Source organism: Hemiscyllium ocellatum, chromosome 19, assembly GCF_020745735.1.
Source record: "Hemiscyllium ocellatum isolate sHemOce1 chromosome 19, sHemOce1.pat.X.cur, whole genome shotgun sequence".
In the NCBI taxonomy this organism is placed as follows: Eukaryota; Metazoa; Chordata; class Chondrichthyes; order Orectolobiformes; family Hemiscylliidae; genus Hemiscyllium; species Hemiscyllium ocellatum.
This window is the reverse complement of record NC_083419.1, coordinates 64,142,284-64,164,534: the sequence shown is the minus strand read 5'-3', so window position 1 is coordinate 64,164,534 and position 22,251 is coordinate 64,142,284. Positions and strand designations below refer to the sequence as shown.

The 22,251-nt window shown below is 43.8% G+C and overlaps 1 protein-coding gene across 2 annotated transcripts in view; it reads left to right on the top strand.

Moving 5' to 3' along the window:
* hipk2 (homeodomain interacting protein kinase 2) overlaps positions 1 to 22,251 on the top strand; it is a 254,949-nt gene that overhangs the window by 50,294 nt on the left and 182,404 nt on the right. For both annotated transcript variants that reach the window (XM_060840009.1, XM_060840010.1), the window contains one exon: positions 16,960 to 18,046. In XM_060840009.1, coding sequence (XP_060695992.1) covers positions 16,960 to 18,046 — 1,087 coding nt within the window. The remainder of the gene's footprint in view (positions 1 to 16,959; positions 18,047 to 22,251) is intronic.

The following is a 22,251-nucleotide window of genomic DNA, read 5'->3' as shown; positions in this document are numbered from 1 at the left end:
CACCAAAACTAATTCAGAATTTTTCAACTTGTGAAATATATAAAGCCCACACGTGTTGGTCATGGCATAGTGAAAAGCTTGCCTCTTTCCAGTTGAAAATTGAGAAGGAAGTCATAGCAATTAAAAACACTATTTCAGCAAGCTGAAGAATTTCTTCGTATCAACATGGGTTTAGGTGGTTCAGACCTGTCACTGAATTGCATAACTGTTACTGATGGCAAGTGGGGTGAGTTAGTGGGGGAATGGTATTTATTTCCATCTTTCTAAACACTTTGGTTACCGTAATGACCCTGTCTTTTTCTGCTATATGTGGACAGCCCCAGTGGCAACACCTAGCACCTTACCATTGGTGATTGATAGCTGCTGTCTGCAGCTACATTAAGCAAAATGCGAATCTTCCTTCAGGGATATGAAGACTTTGCATTTGCTTTAATTGATACTTGAACCATCCCAGGCTCTGATGTCTCTCAGGGAGTATGAGGGACGCTTGATTTCACTTCTGAATAACTCAATACAACCCGCAACCTGAAAGTAAAAGAGTAATGTCACTATTTTGAAAAGCATTTCAATGCTTTTGAAATCATTCAGCTCCTGTATTGGTTGTGAATTCAAGCAACTACTTGAGTTGCTGCGAGGATGCAGTGAGAACGTTTGAGAGTCAGTTTTGTACTAGTCAAGTAGGGGGTAATGCAGATGCTAACTCGGTGTGTAGCCCCTTATTCCTTACAGTGGCTATAGAGGGGCTTTGGGTTTCTCTTATTACTAACCTGATATTGTGATCCAGTTACCCTTTTTTTGTCGAGTGGGGAAACCTCCTGGTTTTTGCTTGGGAATGAATGCATGTCATTAACTCCAGCTGACAGTACATTACTTTGCTGGTGTGCAGTTAAAGACATTATGGAGCCCAGTTACACAGACAGGAGCTCCTGAGCTAAGTTCGCTGTTTGTGCTGGAGCATCTGGTCTACCTGTCGGCGCAGTCTGTCTCCGAGCCAGGCTTTCCATTCCTGAGTCCCAGCCTTCAGGACATTGAAGGTATCACTGTGAATCAACCCGGAAACAAGCAGGCTTTCAGCAGACCTTATCTGGCTGCTTGGCTGAAAGAGCATGAGATAATCAGAAGAGCCATTGGAGCTGTACCCAGCCGAGGTGGCATCTTCAATGATTTTTATTTCGGGCGGGGTGGAGGACTTAATTTTTGTGAGGAGAGTACAGAAACTAAGGTCGAAAATAAGAGCAGCTGTAGGCCATTCAGCCCTTCAGATCTGCTGGACTGTTAAATGTGATCCTGGTTGATCTCACTTTCTTCCATACCCTTTGATCCCTTTAGTCATATGAAGCATGTCTAATTCCTTCATGAGGTGGCACGGTGGCTCAATGGTTAGCATTGCTGCCTCACAGCACGAGGGACCCGGGTTCAATTCCACCCTTGGGTGACTTTCTGTGTGGAGTTTGCACTTTTTCCTCTGGGTGCTCCGGTTTCCACCCACAGTCCAAAGATGTGCAGGTCAGGTGAATTGCCCATAGTGTTAGTCAGAGGGAAATGAGTCTGGATGGGTTACTCTTTGGAGGGTTGGTGTGGACTTGTTGGGCCGAAGGGCCTGTTTTTACACTGTAGGGAATCCAATCTTGAAAACCTTCAATGCTTTCTTCGAGGCAGAGAATTCTGCAGACTCCCCACTGTGTCCTCATCTCAATCTTGAATGTCCTTCCCCATACGCATAGATTGTGACCCCTGGTTCTAGGTTCCCTAGTTATCGGTAACATCTTTCCTGTGTTTGTCCTGTCCAGCCCGGTTGGAATTTTATGGGTTTCTATGAGATTGCCCCCCTCACATTTCTAAACTCCAGTGAATATAGTCCTAACCGATGCAGCCTCTCTTCATCCAGCAGTCCTGCCATCCCAGGAATCAGTCTGGTATACCTTGCTTATAGACCCGCCATAGAACATCCTTCTTCAGATAAGGAGACCTTGTCTCCAGGTATTGTCTCACCAATTGCTGCCCTTGGAGGAAAGAAGGTGAATGGACAATAGTGCGAGGTGTTCAAAACAGTGAGAAAGAATTTCATTCATATACAGCCTTTCACATCCCATTGCACTTGATAACAAATGGCAGATTTTCAAAGTGTAAAGTAGGAAATATAATCATCAGTTTGTACACATTCACCTCCCAGAAACAGCACTCTGATTGTCAATCTTTCTCACATTGATTGAAGGATCAGTATTATCCATGATAGGGGGAACTCCCTGAACCTTTTCTTGAAATAGTGCATGGAATCTTCTGCACCCTCTTCAGGGAGCAGATGGCATCTTAGTTTGTCATCTAATCCATGAGCCAGCATTTCCAACAGTGGAGCACTCCCTCAGTACTGCACTGGAGTCAGTTCTGATTTCTATGTTCAAGTCCAGGAGATTATGGAACAGAGATGAGATTGCTATCAAATCAGTTGGCAGTTCAGAGTTTAATGGCATCAAGATGGAAAGACAGCTTCCTTTGGGCCAAGGACATAGATGTATAATAATTGTGAAACAAAGGGGAACTGAGAAATGGATAAGGTTACAAAGAGATCTTGATCAATTGGGTCAATGGGCTGAGGTGTGGGAGGTGGAGTTAAATTTGGATAAAACCGCGGTATTGCATTTTGTTAAAACAAACAAAGACTTACATGACTAAAAATAGGGCTTTGGATATTATTGTGGAACAGAGGGATCTGGGGGTTCAGGTACATAATTCTTTGAAGTTTGCATCACATATAGACAGGGGGTGTTTTAGAATACCTGCCTTCATTGCTCAGACCTTTGACTATAGGCATTGGAGTGTCATGTTGAGACTGTACAGGACGTTGGTGAGACCTCTTCTGGAGTGCAGTATTCAGTTCTACTGACCCTGTTATAGGAAGGACATTATTAAGCTGGAGAGAGTTCAGAAGGGATTTACCAGGATGTTGCCATGAATGGAGGGTTTGAGATATAAGGCGAGGCCGGATAGGCTGGGATGTTTTTCACTGGAGCGTAGGAGGTTGAGAAGTGACCTTAGAGAGGTTTATAAAGTCTTAAGCTGAATAGTGGGTGTCTTTTTGTCTAGGGTGGGGAGATTTCAAGTATAGGAGGCATATTTTAAAGTGAGAGGACACAGATTCAGAAAAGACACAATAGACTACTTTATTTTACCCAAAATGGCTCATATGTGGAATGAACTTCCAGACAAAGTGGTGGATTGTGGGTACAGTTACAATTTGTAAAATGCATTCGAATAATTACATAAATAGGAAATGTTGGATGGCTATGGGCTAGGCGCAGGCAGGTGGGACTGGTTTAGTTTTGGGATTATGGTCGGCATGGGCTGGTTTGTCCAAAGGGTCTGCTTCAATGCTGTATGACTCTATGAGAAGGATTATTTTCGCTGACTAAGTTGGTATGATTTGGAATGAACTGTCTGAATTGTCATTCAGTGGAAATTGTCAAAAGAGAATAGGAGATACTTTTAAATAGGAGAACATTAGCAGGGCATTGAGGACAGGATGGGAGAGTGGGAGTAATTAGATCGTTCTTTCTAACACTGAAACCTCCAGCTGCACTGGGAAATTCTATGATTCCGTAAGGAGGCATCGGGGCTTTTGAATTGAAAGGTAACATTGAACCTGACACCAGAAATCTGCCTGTAAATGGAAGCCCTCCAGGTCAAGCGTTAGTTGCACAAATTGTAGTGGTTAATTAAACTCACAGTGTTCCCACCCACACCTAATTTGTCTGACAGTATATTTTCTGACTGGAGTCCTTGGCTTCAGGCTGCTGTGGTGAGAACAGTCTGAGTGCATAGCTTGCATTGAATCACTACTGAAAGCATATGGGACATGGAAATGTTTTGCTTCATTCTGGTCATTTATTTTCCCTTTCCACCTGTTTTCAGTATCAAACACGCCGAGGCAGGTGGGGAACGGGTTCAAAGTCGAGTAAAGCTTCTTCAACTCTGCTCCCATCCTGAAGCCTGCTACTCCAGGGTGTAGTTTGTTGCTTCCTAGTTCTCACACTGGCCCCTTTGAGCCAGATTCTCAATGGATGACATTGAGCTCATCATACATCCTGTTACCTGGATCCCGGTACGCAACAAATCTTGTTCACCACCATCTCTGTGTTTGGTGATCATCATTGGTGCTTGACCTGAAGATGTCTTGATTTTAAAATTGTGCAGTGCAGCATGGCTTCACCCCTCACTATTCTGTCACTTCCTTCAGTCCTGCAAATCTCCTCAAGCTCTGAGCTGCTCCCTGGTTGCACCCCTGATTTCCACTCCTCTACCTCTGGCAGCTGTGGCTTCCCCTCCCATGTCCGTAAACTCTGTAATTCCTCCCCTTAGATACTTGACTTCTTTCCCTTGATTCCTCATAACTCTTTGCTCAGGTTTTGAGCCATGTGCGTCTAAATATCCCTTTATAACCTCTGTGTTGAATTTTCTCTGATTGTGCTTTCATGTAGTGGTTTTGTGTTTGTACTATATCCAAGGTGCTATATAAATGTAAATTGATGTTGTTGGTAAGCACCTTTGCATAGTGCTCCACATTGGTCATGAAATGGACAGGACTCATTCTGGTGCACTCAGGCTGCTTTACAACTGGAGATACTTAAAGTCCTAGAATCATACAGCACGGAAACAGACCCTTTGAGCAAACAGTCCATGCCAAACATAATCCCAAACTAAACTAGTCTTGCTTGCTTGGTCCTTGCCCAAGTCCCTCCAACCCTTTCCTAGTTCTATGTGCCTATTCAAATGCCTTTTAAATGTCGTAATTGTGCCCACATCCACTGTTGCCTCAGGACATGGGTCAGGAGCAGGCAGGTTTAGTTTGGGATTGTGTTCAGCATGGACTGGTCAGGCCGAAGGGTCTGTTTCAGTGCTGCATGACTCCAGGACTCGAAGTTTCTCCAGCTGTTATTCCACATGCGAACCACCCTTTTTGCCTTTCTTTAGAATCTCTTTTCTTTCACCTTAAAAATGTGCCCCTGGTCTCGAAATCCCCCATCCTAGGGAAAAGACAACTACCATTAACTCTATCTGTACCTCTCATTATTTTATAAATGTCCATCAGGCTGCCTCACAACCTCCTATGTTCCAACCTATTCAGCCTTTCTTCATAACTCAAACCTGACTTGCCAGCTCCTTAGTCCAAGTATCAGAACTGAAAAGTTTAGATATCAAACTTATTCACCAATATAGTTTCAGGAAAGAAATGTGCCGTCCTTCCCAGTCCAGTCTAAGACGTAACTGACACACACCAATGTGGTTACCTCTTAAATCACCTCTGATGTGAATGCCAGTTGTACTGGGAAATGAGTGATAATAAATATAAGCTTTGCCAGTAATGCCTGTACCATGAGAGTGCATAACTCAGAGTTTAACAAATTCCTGCCATCAATACTTGTAGCCAGAGAGAAGACAAGAAATAAACTTTGATCCTCTTTATTTTTCTTTAGCTAAATTGGGCAAAAGCAAGTACTTTCAGTCCAACTAATCCAGTCAGTTACCAACCAGTCAGGCCTGGCTAGATGTCCCTGCTCTGGAAGTTTTATTTGTGAGCACAACCAGATATTTATGTTGTAGTCAGAGACTAAATGCTAGAAGAGAAAAATATGTACTCTCTCTTGTCTCCAAATTAAAATGAGCAGAACTGCTATTGATGGAGTGGCATGTTGGCCAAGTCAGTGGTGTGAATGCTTCATGAAACCTTTTGGTTATCTCTAGTTCCCAGTTCTTTATGTCAATCTGAGCTTCCATGAAAGATGGATGAGAGAAAGGTACAGAAGGAGTGCAAAAGAGATATATTAGATGCAAAGACAAAATGTTCAAATTGCATAAAAATTAGTTCTGAGTTTAAAATGCCATGAGATACCAATTAAAGTAGAGAACAGTGGATTCAGAAAGCAATAATGTATTTTCATGGCTTCAATGTGCTTTGTAACCAATGAAGTGTTCTTGTATTGCAAGAGTATAACTGCCTGCAAAAGTAGTTGACTCACCAACTTTAAGGGCATTTAAATGGTCTTTGGATAGGCATATGGATGAGAATGGAATAATGTAGGTTAGATGGTCTTCAGATTGGTTTCACAGGTTGGCACAACATTGAGGGCTGAAGAGTCTGTACTGCACTGTCGTGTTCTATGTACGTTATGTTCTATAATGAAATAAATGATCAGAATGAGCTGTTTTCAGTGACATTTGGTTGAGAGTTAAGTATTGTCTAGAATATAGGCGAACACCTTTGCTAATTGCTGAGTCCTTTGCGTCCACCTTAAATTGTTTAAGGTCTTATCTCAAGTAGTATCTCTGGAACAGTTTAAATTTGTTTTCCATTGGTTGGTTATTTTTTGATAAAGGAATCAAGCTGGACAATGGATTGAATTGCCGCCTTCCCTCCCTGTGTTTCAATTGGACGTTGGAGCACTATTTTCAGTGGGGATCTTGGTTGCAATTTGAAGACATGGTCACTATCTGTAAAAGAAAAAAAGAAAAAAAAAATTATGAAGAAAGAAGCTCCATTTATTTGGAACCCAAATGGAAATTGCCTCTAGTGTGTGAAACTGTTGTTATGCTTGATGTATAAGTAGAAATATTGAAGACAAAGCTGACCAAGAAAGCAGGAGCCGAGGTGACTCACAATCGGTGGATTACTACCTGCTGTTATATTAATAAATGGAGTTGGTAACTCGGGCACTCAAGATCTCATAGATGGTACAAGAGGTGAATGAGCAATATACCTGCTGCTGCTGCTGGTTTAAGTTGAGAGAGGAATGGTGATCGGGATGGAGGGAAACCTTCCTGATTGACTGTACTTCAGTACGTTTGATAAACCTGTATGCAAAATTGCCCAGGGTTGCAGTAAAATTACAGTCATTGTATCAGAGATAAGGGGAGAATAAGTCAGTATCAAAATCTAATCTGTACTGCTGGTGTCATTTCCTGGTCACCAATCTCACTGTACATTTCACTGACCTTTCAATGTACTCATGTTTGGTAATGACCCTAATGTAAAGTGAAACTGCCCTCCAACTCTTCCCACTCCAGCCTGCGAAATGTTGAGATCCCATGATCTGGATCCTTCTCAGATAATTAGATTGATTTCTGTCTTGACCCTGATTTGGCTGGCACTGTTTGCAATATTGTCGAAACTCTGCAGTGACAATACTGTGAAACTAACAGCAGGATGCGAAGAGAGGACAGTCCCGTCCGGCCCTTGTGTAATCCATACCACTTTGCATTGGGACAAAAGTAAAAATCTGGAATTTTCTCCTTCAAAGACTCTGGATGCTCGGATGCCAAGAATGAGGTGTAATAGATTTTTGTTGCTAAGGATTTCCAGGAACAGAGGACTCAGTTTGGTCAATGAAATCAAGCTGAAGATCAGTTATGGTTCAGTTGAATGGTGGTGAGTGGAGCAAACTGGGCAAGATGAATGACCAATTTGTGTTCTTAACTTACAACTTGACACCCATTCCTTTGTCTCTTAGTAACCGAGGATCTAGGTAAAAGAATACCATCATTTTAAACATGGATGTAGAATTGTATGGGCCAAGTATGCAATCCAGTATTTGTATCACAGCAGGATTGCAGATTATGTAATCTTTACCTAATCCTTTTCCAAGAGGGTAGATCGATTGAGTTGGAGACAACTTCTGAACATTCCCCAGGATAGTCATAGAGGGAGGTGATGCGCACACCAAATTCTGGTGAGCACCGTGAGGCGTTTCCATGCCACCTCCCCTACCCAACTGCATTCTGTTTGTCAACAGCTCCCCCTCAGCAGAGTCTTTGTAAGTGCTCTTGACACTGTTTTGGCAGTCACAGGAAAACTTTGTGTGTTTTGTGTTAGGCTGGGCCAGGTTTTTGTCCTTATGCTACGCAGTGTTTCTGTTCATGAGCATGCCATGACTGAGACATGTGCCCAATGCTGAGTTTCCCATCACTGTCTGAAGGGCACTTAAGGGCAGGCAACAAATGCTGACTTATGCAGCGATGCCTACTAACCCATGATAGAATAGTCAAAGATCTTATCAGAAGCACTAGGCGAGGTGTGAAGTGAGACTGAGGCCGTTCAACACCCTCCGTGTTCAACTCTTCCCTTTCCCGATCTGTTGTGTGCCTGACACAGCAAGTTACTGACCCGTCTGCAACTTTGGAGAGCATTAGGAATAGGAACAGCCCATTCAGCCATGCAAACTTGGTCCAGTGTTCAGCGGACTATGGCTGATCTGTCCCTCAGCTCTCTTTCGCTGCCTTTGCTGCCTTTCCCTTATGGACCAAGTTTCAGCCTTGGATTCTCCCATTGACCCTGAGCATCCACAATCATTTTGGAGCGAAGGGTTACCAATTTCCTCCCTGAAAATATATTTGAATAAAGGCAATGTGCTGCGGAGAGCGGAAATCACAGAGAATGCTGGAGAAACTCAGCAGGTCTAGCAGCATCTGTGTAGCAAGAAACCGAGTTAATGTTTCGGGTCCAGTGATCCCTCTGCAGAAGAGGCATACCAGACCTGCTGAGTTTTTCCAGCATTCTTTGTGTTTGTTTCTGAATAAGTATTTGTCTTAAGCCTTCTAGCTCTGACTTTAAGATTTTGCCTCCTCATTATTGATGTCTTTTTACCAGAGGAAGCAGTTCCTCTCTGCTGTGCAGGTAACCTCAGTGTTTTACCCTTCCTGCTTGTGGGTCACTAGGGGTAAGGCATTGAATGTAGGAGACCAAAAACGTCTGGGGTCACATCACCATTCTGTGCTGAAACACACTGGAGTGCTAAGGTGTTCCGACGATGTGTAGGCTAGGTGGACTAGCCATGGGAAATGTGGGGTTACAGGAATGGGGAGGTAGATTGCTCTTTGGAGAGTGAGAGTCAACTCATAGATTCATACAGCGCAAAAAAAGACCTTTCGGCCCATCGTGGCTGCACTGACATAAAGACCACTATAAGTGCACTAATTCCAATTTCCTGCACATTTGAAGCACTCATCCAATTTTTTTTAAAGGTTATAAGGTTATACAGTTTCTAGTCTCCACTAACTTGCCTAGCAGTGCATTCCAGATTCCCACCCCCCACTGAGTGAAAGGTTCTTTTCCCCAAATCCCCTCTGAATCCCCTTCCTCTTCCCCTAAACGATGCCCTCTCATGGTCGACCCCTCAAGGGAATAAGCTGCTAACTACTCACTCTGACCATACCCCCTCCTAATCTCATCCACCTCAGTCACGTTTATCCTCAGTCTTCTCTGCTGTAAAGCAAACAATCCAAGCCTATCTGGTCTCTCCTTATAATTCAATTTCTCCATCCCTGGCAACATCCTGGTGAACCTCCTCCAAACTCTCGCTTGTGCTATCACATCCTTCCTGCAGACAATGTTCAAAATCACAGAACACCAGACTGTAGTCCAAGAGGATTATTTGAAAGTACAAGCTCTCAGAGCACTGCTCCTTTGTCAGGTAGCTAGTGGGGCAGGATCACAGGACACAGGAATTATAGTAAAAGATCAAAGTGTCATTCAACTGATGCGATATATTGAACAAACCTAGATTGCTGCTCAGCCTTTAATCACTTAGAATGGGGATACATGTTTCGAGTGATTAATATGTAAATCCCAGAACTCTTTTCAAGTCACAACCCTGAGACAATTTAAGGTTTTATCATTTAAAAAAAAGAGGTGACACCTCAGCTCAGAAAATGCTTAAAGATGTGAGGTAGTGGACAGCGAAGAGGGTTACCTCAGATTACAACAGGATCTGGACCAGATGGGCCAATGGGCTGAGAAGTGGCAGATGGAGTTTAATTCAGATAAATGCGAGGTGCTGCATTTTGGGAAAGCAAATCTTAGCAGGACTTATACACTTAATGGTAAGGTCCTAGGGAGTGTTGCTGAACAAAGAGACCTTGGAGTGCAGGTTCATAGCTCCTTGAAAGTGGAGTCACAGGTAGATAGGATAGTGAAGAAGGCATTTGGTATGCTTTCCTTTATTGGTCAGAAAATTGGGTGCAGGATTTGGAAGGTCATGTTGCGGCTGTACAGAACATTGGTTAGGCCACTGTTGGAATATTGCGTGCAATTCTGGTCTCCCTCCTATCGGAAAGATGTTGTGAAACTTGAAAGGGTTTAGAAAATATTTACAAGGATGTTGTCAGGGTTGGAGGATCTGAGCTACAGAGAGAGGCTGACCAGGCTGGGGCTGTTTTCCCTGGAGCATCGGAGGGTGAGAGGTGACCTTATAGAGGTTTACAAAATTATGAGGGGCATGGATAGGATAAATAGACAAAGTCTTTTCCCTGGGGTGGTGAGTCCAGAACTAGAGGGCATAGGTTTAGGGTGAGAGGGGAAAGATATAAAAGAGACCTAAGGGGCAACTTTTTCACGCAGAGGGTGGTACGTGTATGGAATGAGCTGCCAGAGGATGTGGTGGAGGCTGGTACAATTGCAACATTTAAAAGGCATTTGGATAGGCATATGAATAGGAAGGGTTTGGAGGGATATGGGCCGGGTGCTGGCAGTTGGGAATAGATTGGGTTGGGATATCTGGTCGGTATGGACTGGTTGGACCGATTGGTCTGTTTACATACTGTACATCTCTATGACTCTCTGACTATTTCCAAAGCAGGAATTCATAAAACGTCACGTAGACTGACTGCTTATAGATTGTGTGCTTTTTGAACAAAATCGAACACATCTGCAAATGCAAATTCATGCCATAGACTTGTCAGTGTGTGTATGCACGTGGGTATGTGTGAAGGAGAGAGAGAGAGAGAGAGAAAGAGAGAGAGAGAGAGAGAGAGAGAGAGAAAACGCGCACAGTACTTCAGTGGCCTCACCAACACTCTGTATAACTGCAGCATTACCTCCTTGGTCTTATACATCATGCCAGGACTGATGAAAGCAAGTGTCCATATGCCTTTCTCACAATCCTATTCATGTACTGCATTGACTTCAGAGATCTGTGACTACTTCCCCACGATATCACTGTTCCTCTAAGCTATCCAATGTCCTGCCATTCATCAAATAGTTCCTCATCTTGTTTCTTCTGTCCAAGTGCATTATCTTGCACTTATCAGGATTAACCACCATCTGCCACTTGTCTACCTATCTGACAAACTCATCTATTTCTTCCTAGATCCTACAATCATCTGCTTCAATTGGCCAAATGGCCTCCACTTGCACTGTAGGGATTCTGTGGTTCTAAGGAGAATCTAGGTAGGCTGGAAGTTTTATCCCTTGGAGCATAGCAGGCTGAGGGGGTAACCTTTTACAGGTTTATAAAATCATGAGCTGCTTTGATAAGATGAAAAGCCCAGGTCTTTTTCCCAAGGCAGGAAAGTCCAAATCAGGAGGGCATGGGTTTAAGGTGAGAGGGGAAAGATTTAAGACGGATCTGAGGGGACAATGTTTTCATGTAGGGGGTAGTACGTGTATGGAACGAGCTACCTGAAGACGTGGTAGAGGTTCAGTTGCAATATTTAAAAGGTATTTGGAAAGGTACATGGATAGGAAAGGTTTAAAGGGGGAGGAGCCAAATGGAGGCAAATGGGATTAGTTCAGTTTAGGAAAACTGGTCAACATGGACGAGTTGGGCTGAAGGGCCTGTTTCCACGGTGTATACCTCTACCAGGCAAGGGAGAGGGAATATCAGAGGTGAATCTCTCCAAAGTCAGGGTGTTGGGGGGGGAGGGAGGGGGGTGTTGGGGGGGGGGGGGGGGGTGGTGGGAGTGGAGGTGTGCCAAGATAAGAGGACGGCCCGAGCAACGCAAGGTTCCCACACCCCGGGGAGAAAAATATTGCAGTGTTTGTGCTTTACCGCTGCTGCAGGTACTCTGAATTATTATGAAACCTTGACTGAAGCAAGATGTAAACAAGTTCTAAATTGAGGTCTGTGTCTCAAAGCTGTTTGTTAAGGTGAAACCTGTGATGGATAACATTAGCCTGGTCTGAAGTATTGTGCTGTTCTTAGGCACCAAAGCCTTTCAGGATTTGCAGCTTATGCTCATAATCTGAAACTCCCAGCATCTTGAGGATCGAGTGTAGCTTTTAACCATTTGCAGACCATTGTGGTGAAAAAGTACACGGGCACATCTTGACAGCAAAGAATATGGTTCATTGGCACATTATGCCCGACAACAGTCTGGTTCTCCAGTGGCTCTGTGCTATGACTGAAAGATTTCCATTCAAATGGAGACTTTCACCACCATAGGGCCTTTCTCAGTGCTCACACTTTCAAAGTGTGGCTCCGTGCAGTCACTTGTGCACTGCAAGCTCCCAGACATAACTGGTGATGCTGCTGGCAATAGATATTATCCAGAATATCAGGGATAAATCCATACCCCACTCTGTTTCAAAACAGTGTTGTGTGATCGCCAGCCATGAACAGAGATATCAGACCGAGCCTCAGTTTCTATGTCCCATCAGAAAGACAGCACCTCCTGCAGTCTCACGCTGAAGAATCCGATTGGACATGCGGGTCACTTTACTCAACCTCTCTTCGTTGGATAGCCATCTAGGCAAAAGTGGGTACCCCAGATGCTGGAGATTAGAGTCGAGAGTGTGGTGCTGGAAAAGCACAGCAGGTCAGGCAGCATCCGAGGAGCAGGAAAATCGACATTTCGGGCAAAAGCCCTTCATCAGGAATGAAGGGCTTTTGCCCAGAACATCAATTTTCCTGCTCCTCGGATGCTGCCTGACCTGCTGTGCTTTTCCAGCACCACATTCTCAACAGTAACCCATCTATTTACACCACCTTTAAGATGAGAATATCCTTCCTTCTATGCAAGAGCTGTTTCCGGTTGGGTGGGGGTGATAGGGTGGTGGGAGTAGAATTAGTAGCAAGAGGGAATGACCCTTAAAAGTTAGAGCTTACCATTCAGGAGTGAAATGTGGAAGGACTCTTTCTTACAAAGCTGTCCTGGGAATCCCTGCTCCGTGCACTATCTCCAAAGCCCTACATAATTTTAGTTAGACTTCTTTATTCTTCATCTCGACCTTTTTGGAATTAAGGCTAACATGCTATTGTCTTCTCCATTGCTGCTTGCAATATTTGCTAGTCTTCTTTCTGATCTAAACAGCAGCAGAGCAGGATTTGCAGCTGAAGGGGGTAAACCACAAGAGGAGAAATTATATTTCAGATTCGGTGGATTGTCATAATGAAAAGTACCAGGAACCTCAGACCAGTCTGAGAGATGTGCTCACTATTCCTGGGCCACTCTGAGAATGTCCTGGGCCACCATCCACCTCCAAACCACCAATTCTACTGACCGTTGGTCCTCAGACAGCGAGCAACTGCTGGATTGAAGAGCCCAATGCAACAGCTGGTTTGGAATCTGGAGTCCAGTCCCATTCGCACATTAATGCTGGACTGTAGGACAGGCAGGGACATTTGCTACTTGATTTGTTGCTAGATTGTTAATTGTTATTGCTTAAAATTTCATGTTAAGGGACTATCACACATCATCAAAACTACCAACTGCCATCTTTATAACATTGCCTCCCTGACTTATCTGTTGTGAAAACCCTCAAACATGCCTTTGTTACCGCCATTCAAAGAGTCAATACTTTCTTGACTAATCTAGTATGTTCCACCTTACATAATCTTGAACTTATCCTATTCCCTTCATTAATTGGCCAATGTAGGATGAAGGGCTTATGCCTGAAACGTCGATTCTCCTGCTTCTTGGATGCGGCCTTATCGGCTGTGCTTTCTCCAGCACCGCACTCTTCAACATTAATCCACCAATGGCTGCTTGGGCCTTATGCTGTTGAATGCCTTGCCCAGAGCTCTTTGCATCAGTCCCTCGCTCTCCTTCTCGAAGGTGCTTCTTCAATCCAACTCTGACCAAGATTCGGTCTCCAGTCACAATATCTCCTTCCGTGGCAAATTCTGGTCAGTTCTTGTGATATTTCACTGTGATAGGTTCTCATGGCGTTAAACTCATGGACTATTTACATTGTTAAAACACAGAGAGAGGCTATTTGGCCCATTGTATCTCCACCAATCCACCAAGAGCTGCCTGTGCTAATCTTAATTTCCAGCTCATGGCCCATAGTTTTGGAGATCTGGACGTGTGACGTCTGAATACTATTTAAACATTGAGTGTTTCTAACTTGACCACCTTTTTCAGGTAGTAAGTTCCACATTCCCACCACCTTCTGGTTGAACAAAATTTTCCTCTGCTCTCCTGTTAGCTTTCCATGGCTTTTGACCCATCTGCTAATGAAAAATGTGCTCTCTTATCCACTCCATCTATGCTTCTCGTAATCTGATACATCTCTATGCTAGGTCCCCTTTCAACCTTGACTGCTCTAAGGAAAACAATCTGAGCCGATCCAATCTTTCCTGGTAGCTGACAGCCTCCAGCCCAGTCAGCGTTCTGGTACATCTCCTCTGCGTCGTCTCTGGTGTAACCACATCCTTCCTCTCTTGTTTTGGAGATGCCGGTGTTGGACTACAAAGTTAAAAATCACACAATGCCAGGTTATTGTCCAACAGGTTTATTTGGAAGCTTTGAGGGCACTGCTCCGAAACCACCTGATGAAGCAAGGGCGCTCCGAAAGCTAAGGCTTCCAAATAAACCTGTTGGACTATAATCTGGTGTTGCGTGATTTTTAACTTCCTATAATGTAGTGAACAGAACTGCATGCTGTGTTCTCGTTGTGGCCTAACAAGCATTTTCTGCAGTTCCATTATAATCTCCCTGCTCTTGTATTCATTGCCTCAGCTAAAAAAGGCAATTATCTCATATATCTTCTTTACCCTCTTATCTGCCTGGTCTCCAGTCTTCAAGGATCTGTGATATTCATAGCAAGGACCCTTTGATTTTCGGTAGTTTCCAGGATCCTGTCATTCGTTGTGTATGTCCTTGCCTTGTGAGCCACCAAGATGCATCCCCACACTATTCTGAATTGAATTCCAATTGCCATGAATCTGCCCAGCTGCCAATGCTTTGAATCTTCCTGCAGTTTAATGGCTATCCTCCTCATCATCTACCGCCCTACCAATATTCATTGTCTACAGATTTCTTGATTATACCCCTACATTGAAGTTCAGATCACCAATGTAAACCATATTCAGCTATGAGCCCTGTGGGACCACATTGGAAACAGACTTTCAATTTCAGAACTATCCCTCTGCCATCACCCTCTGCTTCCTGCTTCTCGGCCATATTTGGAATTCAATGTGCCACTTTATCTTGGACCTTGTGGGCTCCTACTTTTTTGACCTAATCAAAAGTCTCGCTGAGGTCCATATAAACCACGTCAAATGTGTAAACCACATCACAGTTCTCGTTGTTTCAAACAATTTGATCAAATTTGTCAAACAGGGCCTTCCCTTAACAGATTCCATGCTGACTATTCCTGATTAATCCATGTTTCTCCAAGTGCAGATATATTCTGTCCTTCAGAATTCTTTTCAATAACTTCACCGTTCAGGTTAGACTGAGTAGCTTGTAATTTCCTGGTCAACCTCTTCCTTTTTTTTTAATAATGTGACAGCATTAGCAATCCCCCACTTCTCTGGAACCTCGTGTGGCAAGAAATTATTTGAAAATTACAGACAGGCTCTCTGATATCGCCCCCCTTACCTCACGCAACAACCTAGGATACATCTCACCGGGACCTGTAGGTTTATCCACTTTTAAGGTTGCTAAACCTGCTTAGTACCTCTCCTCCCTCTCTGTTTGTCTGTCGTCGCTCTCTCTCTCTCTCTCCCCCCCTATTGTATAATATTTCACAGTCTTCCACCTTCTTCCACCTGCTGCCAGCCCAGGTATCCATTCCCCTCAGGCTTTCCACCTTTTACCCCACTCTAGAGTCTTGCCCTGTTCTTACAGTCTGACTCCTGTCACTTTCATTAACCCGGATGAGTTGTTTCAACACTCTGTGTCAAAAATGTTTGCTTGTTACTCCTCCAGTAGATAAAGAAACTTTCCTTTATTTGAAGGTTAATGTTTCCATCAGTCGAACTGGAGGAGGAATGAATCCAGCAGCACTGTTTTTTCTTCTGATTGATAACCCTTAGGCCTGTGTTGGATAATACTTGGTCATTGAGCGGACACAGGATCGAGTTTAGCTGTGGTGCCATCCATGATCAAACATCCAGAAAATCCAGTTGGGAATTGAAGAGAAAGTTCTTTACTCTGAGTGGTTAGAGCATGGATCACATTTGAGCTCTAATTCCAACTGTCAAGGAGAGCTACTCATTCACGAACTATGAGCATCAATAATGAGGGAGATATATATTGTACATCTTTAATTGCTCAGGAGAAGGTGGTGAGGCACTGCCTTCTTAAACCACTGCAGTGCGTAAAGTGTAGGGTACCTACAGCACTGTGAGGGAGGGGGCTTACAGGATGTGGACCTAGCGACACTGAAGGAATGGTGATACACTTCCCAGTCAGGATGGTGTGGCTGGAGGGTATGGTATTTGCATCTGCCTGCTGCTCTTGTCAATCAAGCTCGGAGAGAGTGGGACCTTGGGCTGTCTTGTCAAAGAAGCTTTCTGGAGTTATTACTTCAGCAGGCTTTAGGGATTTCACAGAGCTGTGCACTACCAAGAGACAGGGGTTTTCAAGTCCCAACTCCAGAAATGCCCTGGTGGCCATCTTTTAATTTTCAACAACATCCAGTAGATTAAATATTAAACCCATCTGAGGGGGATGTCAAAAGTCACACACTTTGGGAACTTCTGCCATGCAATTTATTTCTCAACCAATGTTACTAAAATGGAGTATCTAGTCATTATCTCTTCACTGTTTCTGGGAACTTGCTATGAACAAATTGGCACTGTGCTTCCTATATTATGGCATGACTGTATTTCAGAGGAACATCAATGGCTGTAAATTGTTTTGGGACATCCTGAAGTTAGGAAAAGTGCTATAGCAATGCAGGTTCTCCTTTTTGCACTTGGGCAGGTGTTATAGAGTTCAGCTTTTGTTTTGTTGTCTTTGCAGGTATGGCCTCACAAGTGCAAGTCTTTTCCCCTCACACAATCCAGTCAAGTGCCTTCTGCAGTGTGAAGAAACTGAAAGTGGAGCCGGGTTCTAACTGGGATATGACCGGGTATGGTTCACACAGTAAAGTCTACAACCAGAGCAAGAGTCCGAACCTCGCACAGTCAACAATCAGTGCTTCTCTTCAAGTTACCAATCCGAATCTGTCCTACGAGCAGACGGTGATTTTCCCAGCCAGTGCCGGCCACATTGTCTTCACAACAGCAAACAGCACATCGGGGGTGGTGGCCGTGTCTGCTCAGGCCTTGGGAGGCCCGCAGAACCTGACCCGCCGCAGCACTGTGACCCTCCTCGATACCTACCAGAGATGCGGCCTGAAGCGGAAGAGTGAGGAACTCGAGGACACCGGCAGCGTGCAGATCATCGAGGAGCATCCGCCAATGCTTCAGAACGCCACCAGCGGCGCCACTGTTGCCACGGCAGCCACTTCCACCGCCACTTCCAAGAACAGTGGGTCAAACAGCGAGGGTGACTACCAGCTCCTGCAGCACGAAGTGCTGTGCTCAATGACCAACACGTACGAGGTGTTGGAGTTTCTCGGCCGGGGGACGTTTGGCCAAGTAGTGAAGTGCTGGAAAAGGGGGACCAATGAAATTGTAGCCATCAAGATTCTGAAGAACCACCCTTCCTATGCAAGGCAGGGCCAGATTGAGGTGAGCATCCTTGCTCGGCTGAGCACAGAGAGTGCGGATGACTACAATTTTGTCCGGGCCTATGAGTGCTTTCAGCACAAGAACCACACTTGCCTTGTCTTTGAAATGCTGGAGCAGAACCTGTACGACTTCCTGAAGCAGAACAAGTTCAGTCCGCTGCCCCTCAAGTACATCAGGCCCATCCTGCAGCAGGTGGCCACAGCCTTGATGAAGCTCAAGAACCTCGGCCTGATTCACGCTGACCTGAAGCCAGAGAACATCATGTTGGTGGACCCGGTCAGGCAGCCATACCGAGTGAAGGTGATAGATTTCGGCTCAGCGAGTCACGTCTCGAAAGCTGTGTGTTCCACTTACTTGCAGTCCAGGTATTACAGGTAGGTGCCAGCTCCCTTCATCCCTCAGGCTTTTCCTGTGATTTATGTCAGGGTGTGTTTATTGTGTTAATTCAGATCAGACGTCAAGGAAAACAATCGGACAGTTTTGTTTTGTGAGGAAGTAATTTTGTTGCCTCTTTATATGTCTGGCTGAACACTGTAGCTGACAGGCCTCAAAATGGCTGCCGCTCCCATCCCTCTGTCAAAGACCCTATGGCCATGAAAAGCCAGAGTCAGTTTCCAACAGTTCTCACATCACGTTTTCTTCACTTGTCGCTTCCTCTAAACCCCATCCACTCCCTGACAAATGAAACTCAGTTGGCTGAATTTTCTGCTTTTCGATGAGCATCAGAAAACGTGAGGAGCAGGGCCCCTCATGGTCCTGCTGCATGCTCCTTCTCAAAACAAAAAGGCTTTCATTTTCTGTGAACTTTGGATCCTGGTTGTAGATTTGAGTCGTAGCTGTACTGCTGTGCTGTTGCAACTAAAGTCTAATCTTTCAAGCAACAAAATACAAACTCATGAAGTATCAAATTGATTTATTTCAAGTACTGTTTACGAAACAGCTTCTAGTGCAAATAATGATTTGAGCCCAGCACTCTGAGGACTTCAAATTCCCCGATGCACCCGGCTAGGTGGCCAGGTTCACTTTGTAGATGTGTTTAGCCTCCCAAGAGACTTAGGCGCATTTTAAAGAGTGGAATATATTCAGTGCTACTGATGGTAAAATACTACAACGTAATGCCTGCAATCACCTGGGATTACATTCTGCGTGGTGGGTCTCTTAAATAACATGCATCAGCATTCAAAGCACCATTACTGTGACCAAACATACATTGTTAAGGAATAGAATACTCAATAGGATGTAGGAAAGCAAAAATGTACAATCTGCCCTTTTTGTTTCTTCAACAACATGCTGCTGAATTAATGATCAATTTTTTTTATCTGGTTTTGTAAAGAGTGCACTGAGACCTCACTGCAATCTGGGGAGAGTGTTGTGCATACGAAACAGAAATAGCAGCAGGACAATTGTTTATTTTTGTTCAGCATCTCTGGCAGGTTTACATAGAATTTGATTTTGCCTGAAAAAAGTCACATTTTCTCAAGGTCTTTATTACCAAATCATTAGCCATAAGTAGAATTTACTGCATAGAAACTGGCTATTCAGTCCCATTGGTCTGAGCTAATTTCTATGCTCCACACAAACCCTGCCACATCTGACTTCATATCATCCTTTCAACAGAACATAACCTTCCATCAGTTAGATGACACAGAAGAAGACCACTCAAGCCAGTCAGTCTTAAGTCGGAATTCATATTCCTGATCTGTATCTGTGATTGTATCCATCTGTTCCCTTCTTCCTCACATGTTTGTCAAGCTGCCCTTTAAATTTAATCACTCCAACCACTCCCTGTGGTGACAGATTCCACATTCTTACCCCTCTTTTGTTCAAGTCTGTAATGAATTTCCTTTTGGCTATCTTGATGCCCATCTGATATTGATGACCTCTGGTTATGTTCTTCCTCACAGGAGGAAGATACTCTTGGTTACAAAGCAGTAATTTACAACTAAATCACTTGGGTTTTCCCCAGTTTATTTCTGCAAAATTAAAGCTGTGTGTTAGCAATACTGTTTCCCTTCTCACATTCCTTTCCTATCTTTTCGTAGATCACAATGTTTTCCTCCTTCCGCTGACTTGGTACTTTGTAGAATTCCCCAAGTATGGTTTAATCATTTCCACGTTAAATATGTCCAATCAGATTAGTTCACTATTATAAAAGGTAGTTTGCTAGAAATAGACAACGTAACCTCTGGGAAACATGTTAAACTTATTTTGAAGGTAGGGCCAGTAAATATGACTGAACATTAGTGAGAGGTAATTTTATTTAAACTTCAGTGTTTGTCTTTCTTATGGTTTAAGTCCAATATCTTAATTTCAGTCTTAATCTTAACATCTTTAGGAAGTCAAAATGGTGCCAGAGTGTTGCGACATATTACAGTTTTTACAGTATTTATTTGTTGAATACAAATGGCAATAAATCATTCAAGCAATCAAATCCTTTAAATATATATGGGACTTCAAGCAGTGATGTGGAAGGATTCAGGACTTCTGACATTAGAATTATTTTTAATCAATCTGCTTGGACATGGTATGACACAACTCAGGGACAGGTGCTATTTGAACCCAATTCTTCTGGTCCTGTCACTGCACTACGAGACCTACTTCTGGTGTAATAAGCAATGAATGATGGTGAAGACTTGAGTGTTGGTTACTGTAGATCCTGGACCATATATTTAATGAATGTTGTATGAATCACTTGTAGTAATGATCGTCAATCTAACTGGATAGAGAGACAAGTTGCTGCATTATTTTGATCTTGCATTGAGTAGGACAAATGCAAGAATAACAAATTTTAAACAGCCATTATAATTTCCATAACAGGAGAAAGGGATACTAAGTAATTAGAATTGAAACTCTGGTAGGACAAAGCATTACAATGGAGAAAGAGTTAGCACTGCTGCCTTACAGTGCCAGGGACCTGGATTCGAATCCAGCCTCGGGCAACTGTCTGTGTGGAGTACATTCTCCTTGTGTCTGCGCGGGTTTTCTCTGGGTGCTCTGGTTTCCTTCCACAATCCAAAGATGTGCGGGTTAGGCCATGCTAAATTTCCCATAGTGTTCAGGGAAGTACAGGTTAGGTGCATGAGTCATGGGTAAATGTGGGGGAATAGGTTTGGATGGGTTACTCTTCAGAGGGTCGTTGTAGACTTGTTGGGCCGAAGGGCCTGTTTCCACACCGTAGGGATTCTAATTCAAAAGGCTGGAACATAATCCTTTTGGCTTTCACAGAATGGGTTCCTGCTTTGCAACACAGTTTTCTGCAGTAGTGTAAATTATGGCGATTTTTTTTGTGAATTTGGGATTCTTGCTTATGTTCAGAGGAGTGCAAAACAAAAGGTAAGATGTGTCTGTTTTTTCTGGGACGTTCAGGTAAGCTAGACAAACATATGAGGGAGCAAGCAATAGAGTTTTATGATGATAGTTGAGGAGAGAGCAAGTATGGACTGATTGGGCAGAAAGGTCTGTTTCTTGCTGCACATTCTTTGCAAACATATGGAAAGATTTAGGGGAACCCTTCAAGGGTGTGTGGTGGGGAGTCGCAGTTGTAGACTGTCTAGAATAAGAACTTGGGTATTCTAGCAGATGTGCGGAATATGGAGAAGCCTGAACAACATATTAGAGTCTGGACAGGGCTGGGAATGTGGAGGTAGTGAACAGTTTAGTTACAGAGCACAGCATTGCAAGGGAAGAGGGGTCAGAGTATGTGGGGCCAAGGCAGGGATGATTGGTTGAACTGAGCAATCTGGAAAACCTATCGATTGTGGTACGACAGCTGCCCCAGCTTTTGAAAACATAAACTCATTCCAGAGAGACTTATATTACGACAAGGATTTATAGCACCCACTATCACAGGATCTGCTCATGAGCTGTGCTTGTGTGAATATTTTTTCCATCTCTCTTTCCTTCCTTTCTCCTCGAGATTCCCACACCTCCCTCCTATCCTTTACCCCACTCTCTCTCCTCTCAAATTCCTCACTCCTTTTCCTCCTCTCTCTCCCCTCACCCTCTTTTCTCCACTAACTCTGCCTCTCAACCTCATTCTCTCCCCTCCTGTATTCTCTGTATTCTACCTTCCCTTAGTATTCTCTTTCCCCCCCCCATATTCTCTCCCCCCCCCATATTCTCTCCCCTCTCCTGTATTCTCTTCCCCCCCCAATATTCTCTTGCCCCAAATTCTCTCCCGATCCTATCTGTCAAGTGTGTCATCCCACATGTCTTTCTCATAAATGCTATTTTATTTGCCTATCGGTGCCCTGTTACGGTGGATTTGTATCATTCTGTCTGCCATTCCTCCAAGTTTGGTTTTATCAGCAAGCTTTGAAATTTTACTCTGTATGAAATGTCAAACTGTTTTTATGTATTGAAAACACAATGATCCCAGCACTGACCCTTGGACTCCACTGTATATCTTCCAGTCTGAAAAACAATTATCTGCCACTTACACCTTAACCCATTCTTTTATTCAAGCAGTAACTGACCTTCTGTTTCCATAACCTCAGTTTTGAAAACTGGCTTTTAATGTGTTAACTTAAGACCTTGTCTCATAGGAGCAGAAATAGACTGTTCAGCCCATCAAGTCTGT